Genomic DNA, 5,402 nt, shown 5'->3' with positions numbered 1-5,402 from the left:
GCAACCATACAAATAAAAAAAAAATAAACCAAAAGCTGAAAGGACATGACAATTTATCTTTCTTTTTGGCCACGTGCATGGCTTTTTATTTTTATTTATTTTTATGGACCGATTCCGCAAGAGAAGAACCACTTGATTGTTGCCAGCAAAACAAGTAAAAACGAGCTATATTTAATTTGATTTGATTTCTAAAATAACATGTGGCTCCATCCAATACAATATGCCTTGGCCATACGCCCTTTTTTATTTTATTTTATTTTATATTTATATTTATATTCAACGAACAGCATTAAGCATTTTACTTGGAATTTTTTGGACAAATTGCTTTCTTTTTTGCTTTTGTATTAATTATCTCACAAAAAATAACTTTAATAGAAAAATATGCAAATGCATTTATGGCGCGCTTATTCTCTTTGCCTTTCATTCTAGCATCATCGGCCATGGAATTAACTAGCGCCAGCTCTTTGTTTTCTCACAATAGTGCGCAGTACATGCCAACAGCCAGTATTGAGCACACCGGGTAAATACAAAAAAATAAATACTATTTTTGCATTATGATTGATTAAATATCACTTACTAAGCAGACTACATAAAATGCTTATATTTTATATAGATCTTATTTCCACCCCAAAGAAGAATCTCAAGCCATTTCATTCAATTGCAATTACAATTCCACCACAAAGCAAGCAAATAACACTGCCAACTTATCATTCAACCACATGAACAACATGCCATCTGTGAGCACCGCCGCACCCAACCTCCCACCGCAACTGCTCTCCTTCCTCGCCCGCAGCCTCTCCCTCAAAGCCAACAATATGAACCAACAAGAAAAACAATACATGCAATTACTCTCTGCACAAGTGATATCCATAGCCAAAAGTCTTGACTCCAACCCAGCAGTCAAAGGCATTTTGTTCCCAGTAACCAACTTCCCAGAATGCATTCTCCAAGGCCACGACCTCGCACTCACCATTGAGTCCATTGCAAAAGAGGAATTCAACAAGGCCACAAGTAAACTTGTGTCCTTTGCCTCTAAGGCCGCCGATGTAGTGGTTACTTTAGAAGATAATGTGTTTTTTATGGTTGAAAAAATAACCCAGGCATTAGCATCCGTCTATGGCTTCTCGCAAGAGGCAGTGAGGATTGTCCTGTCCAACCCCTTATTAACCATACTGCCTGTGATTAACCCAGCTGTTCTCCTGGTTATGTTGGTTTTGGCCGCTGATCCGGTAAAGCCGGTGACTGATTTCCCAGCTTGGCAAACGCAAATTGACTCGCGCATAGGTGCAGTGCAAGGAAATCTAGGCATTGTCTATACCCTTGCTTCAAATGGTTTGCCATTGGTAGAGGAAGGGGTTTTGGCGGGATTATCACAGTTGGCGTTTTTTTGGGAATGCTGCACAGGCAATGGCTTCTGCAGCTATTGCCGCACAGGCTGCTGCTGCTGCTTCTGCTGCGGCTATTGCTGCTAATACATTTGCCGCCTTTTCAAGAAATACTGCGGCTGCTTCGGGTAAAATTTGGAAATGGGTGCCGGAGGTGGAGACAGATGCAGTGGTGCCCGGCCCGGTGTATTTTCCGGAATATTTGTTGCAAACTAGTGTTTTACCTACTTTAATTTAAATTTTTTTGTTGATTTTCAAAAGAGAATTTTTTTGGGGGGGGAGGGGAGGGGGGATAATTTGTCTTTGAATAGCAATAATATGCGTGGTTATCAAGTCAACTTTAGGGAGAAAATATACAACAAAAATCATTATCTTTTCTCATGTATTGAAGAGGCAAGCCATTAAACAGTAATGATAATAATACCAAGTGAAGCATTCTTTTCATATTTTCATACAGAATATATGCCACGTCCAGTGAAGTCAAAATTATGCATAGCCTTTTTCTGCGGTAAAAATAAAATGTAAAAAACCTGAATTCAATACAATAGAACAATTAATAAATGCACAAGCAAGCAACCAAGCAAAGCCTTGGAGTAAATATATTAGAGTAAAATATAAGACCTTAGCAAAATAATTTTTATCGTTTATATAAATTGCTAAAATAATAACCATCCACTTTTCTTCCCCCTTTTTTGCCTTTACACTCAATTTTTGTATTTCAAATATTTTCTAAAAACAGGTCTCAAAAATGAAATTTGCTTTAATCATTACCTTTACATCTCTATCTCTCAGCGTTCTTGCCATTCCTTCGCGGCACACCCCGATAATGTTTGCTCCCATGGCACTATCCGAAGAGCAGCTTGCCGCCCAAGCCAATATCCAGGCCGCTGCTCAAGCTGCCGCTTACGCCTCGTATATTGCCTCGGCCAACCACAAGGCCGAAAAGGATGCCAGGAGAGATGAGCGTAGAAAGGAGTGGGATGAGTGGGCTAAGCAGCAAAACGAGTACGGTGTGCCGAATGGCTCAAATTTTGTTGGCAGCATACTTAATGGTGTTGGTGGTATTATTGACTCAGCCTTGGGCCCGGTTTATAACATCATTGGAGCACGCTAAAATAACAAATATATGTTTTTTTTGCTTTTTTTGTTTTAAATATCATTAAAGTAATAAATTATGTGCTTATAATTTAATTTAATTTTTTTTGCTTGGGATATCAAGTCTAAAATTTTAGTGATAAAAATAAATAAACAAAGGGTGTAGAGATATATTTTATATTTTGTAATAAAGCCACATAGAAAAACCCCTCCTTCCCTTCTCTCTCACTCATGCGTGTTGAGTTTATCACTCGAAATAATATGTGGGGAGAAAAATGGCACACATCATTCATCAATGAAAAAACGTGCGCATCTCGCATTACATTTCTATTTAAATTATTAAACGCATTTAAATATACAAAAAATAAATGTAATTGTTGTATAAATAAAGCAACACACGCACATAACACCCGATTCACATGCGAGTATGAAAAAAGCCCAACAATATTTTATTTTTTAATATTAACTTTTTTCATCAAAATAAACATAAAAAAGATGCACATAAAGTCAATCCTAACCGCCAGTATCAGTACTCTGGCCATTACTACACTAGCTTACCCCGCACCCGAATTCCCGACCTCCTCTATTCATGGGATTATTGTCCCGCAATCTGCTTCCGGCACTGGCCAGGCTAACATCGGGGCAGCCCTCGGTGGTGGTGTCCTTCCTACCTACACCATCGGCGGATTCCTCATTGGCGAAGAACCTGAACTTGCCGCCGGTTTCTCCAACACCGTTGCTTGGGGCGGCAGGCTACTGCCGTCATTCATAGCCGGACACGGTGTGGCAGCCTCGGTGGATCCAAATAATTTACTAGGGCAAGCCTCAGCAACTGCCTCAAGGGCAGGATGGCTTGGCGGGCTTGTGCCAATGATAGACGGTGGGCGGGTGTTTAATGGGAATGCCGGATATAATGTGGGAAATGGTGTTACAGCAATATTGGGTGTGAATGGCGGCGGTTGGAGAACTTTGGGGTATGGCGGAATTTTCTTACCTACTTCTAGGCTGGTTGCTAATGGCGGGGGGCAGTGGAATTTTTCTATTAAAAATGGTGCTGTTCATGAACCCACTCCTACGCCCAATCCATAAATTTAAAAATATATAACAATTTATTTGCTTGTATGGATTAATAGCACATTGGGTATATTTTCTTGATAAAATTTAAATCCAATAGTTATATTCTTTTTTATTTTTAAGAAAATAAAAAATATGGTGAATTTTCCACACATTGATGTACATAAGAACATATGTGTCTAAAAATAATATTGTTGCAATCTGATAATCACTTGCAGTAATGAGAAAATAAAATTGCAATGGTGTGCATATTACAGATTTACTGCAAATTAGGCGATATTACCTCCCAAAGGCACAGGTTTGTTAAGATATTAAAATACATTGCCAGATTGCATTTAATATACTTGCATGCGCACCATATTTTATATATTGAATCTTGATTTCTTCAACAACCAGCGCATCAATATATATAAGGTCAAATAACTTAATAATATTATGTCACATTTTTCTGTTTTTGCTGTATATATTAAATTTTTAGCTTACCAATTCATAATTTATAAAGAAAAAAGCATGAACAAAACAACTAATTTTATTTTAATTTTCAGTCTTTTTACAGTCAATATTGCACAATTTGCAGGATTAACAAATGCACAAACAAACATAATCTCGTCAGAAGGCGGTGAAGCATACCAAATAATAATATCCCATACACAGTGGAGCAAGGAAACAGTGCTCTCTACCCAGACCTCATCATTTGACTTTTTCCAGAATACAACACAAACACCAAATTGGCCCGTACCTTTATTGTTATCCGAAAATTCCAAACAAAACGTTTCAATGGCTTCTATCTTTGGCAGCATAAGTTTACGTGGCGCAACCAAGTCTCATGTAACCACAAGCAAAATATTGTCTTCCAGCACTACTAGCTTAATTTTTAGTAGCCCAATAATAATGCCGTCCACAATATTAGGTTTTTTGGATGGCCTGTCATCCAACCACAATGCTACTACCAGTGGCATTTCTGCCAACACAAACACTTTGAACACAACAAATATTGCAGACCAGACAAGTGTAGACACTTCAGAAGATCTCTCTACATCCACTTTATCCGACGAATCGGCAGAAAATTTTAACAATACAACAGCAAGTGAAAACATAATCTCTAGTTTCAAAACGGACAAGCAAAATTTATCCGCTACACCTATCATCGAGACAACTGTTGCTAAACCTTCAGGAAGCCTATTTTTGTTGCCTTCGCTGTTGCTGTTGTCTGTGTCGACAGGTATCTTTTCCGCACCCAGTGCTGATGATGGCATGTCAGGCCAGCCGTCCATTTACACTGAAGATACATCTTTGTTCAAAACAGCTACTGCGGATAACTCGAACCCTTTGCCTGTTATAGCCGAGTCAACTGCTTCAGAATCAGAATCAGACTTGCTCTCATTGCCAATTCCCATGGCAAACACGACGTCCAGTCCGGCTGTGGTATCTACATATTTACCCTTCTTGCCCATCCCAGCTATTGGCTCAATGACAGAATCCTTGTTAGAAATTATGACCTCTTTGTTGTCCTCGTCACTCATCTTGTCTAATTATTCTAGCCCATCTATTTCAGAAGCATCCACCTCACTGACACCATTTTTGTCAACAGCAACTTTTGAAGCATCTTCTTCTACAACACCCATTTCTAGTTTGCCTGTCACAGACAGTTTGGACACGACCATTCCCAGAAGCTCAATATCACTGGAAGATTTGATATCATCACAATTCAGCTCAACAGTGTCATCAGAATTGTTGGTGTTGACCACGCCCTCTACGGCATACAGTTCGATTTTATTAACCTCCTCATTCGACAAGGGCATTTTGAGCTCAACTGCCACATATGCTGCGACAACGCTCTCAACAACA

General features: G+C 39.0%; 1 protein-coding gene across 1 annotated transcript; it reads left to right on the top strand.

Moving 5' to 3' along the window:
• Positions 1-2,082: 2,082 nt before the first annotated feature.
• BX661DRAFT_189226 (uncharacterized protein) lies at positions 2,083-2,561 on the top strand. Its single transcript, XM_051537541.1, has one exon. The coding sequence runs from the start codon at positions 2,134-2,136 to the stop codon at positions 2,497-2,499; it is 366 nt and encodes a 121-aa protein (XP_051388717.1). The 5' UTR covers positions 2,083-2,133; the 3' UTR covers positions 2,500-2,561.
• Positions 2,562-5,402: the final 2,841 nt, after the last annotated feature.

Source organism: Kickxella alabastrina (genome assembly GCF_025024165.1).
Source record: "Kickxella alabastrina strain RSA 675 chromosome Unknown BX661scaffold_37, whole genome shotgun sequence".
Lineage (NCBI taxonomy): Eukaryota > Fungi > Kickxellomycota > Kickxellomycetes > Kickxellales > Kickxellaceae > Kickxella > Kickxella alabastrina.
Note: the sequence above shows the minus strand (reverse complement) of the source record. Positions and strands in the feature narration are given on the sequence as shown.

What these genes read in the sequence shown, in the direction of transcription:
- BX661DRAFT_189226 (XM_051537541.1), top strand. Translation starts at nt 2,134, where the DNA reads ATGAAATTTGCTTTAATCATTACCTTTACATCTCTATCTCTCAGCGTT.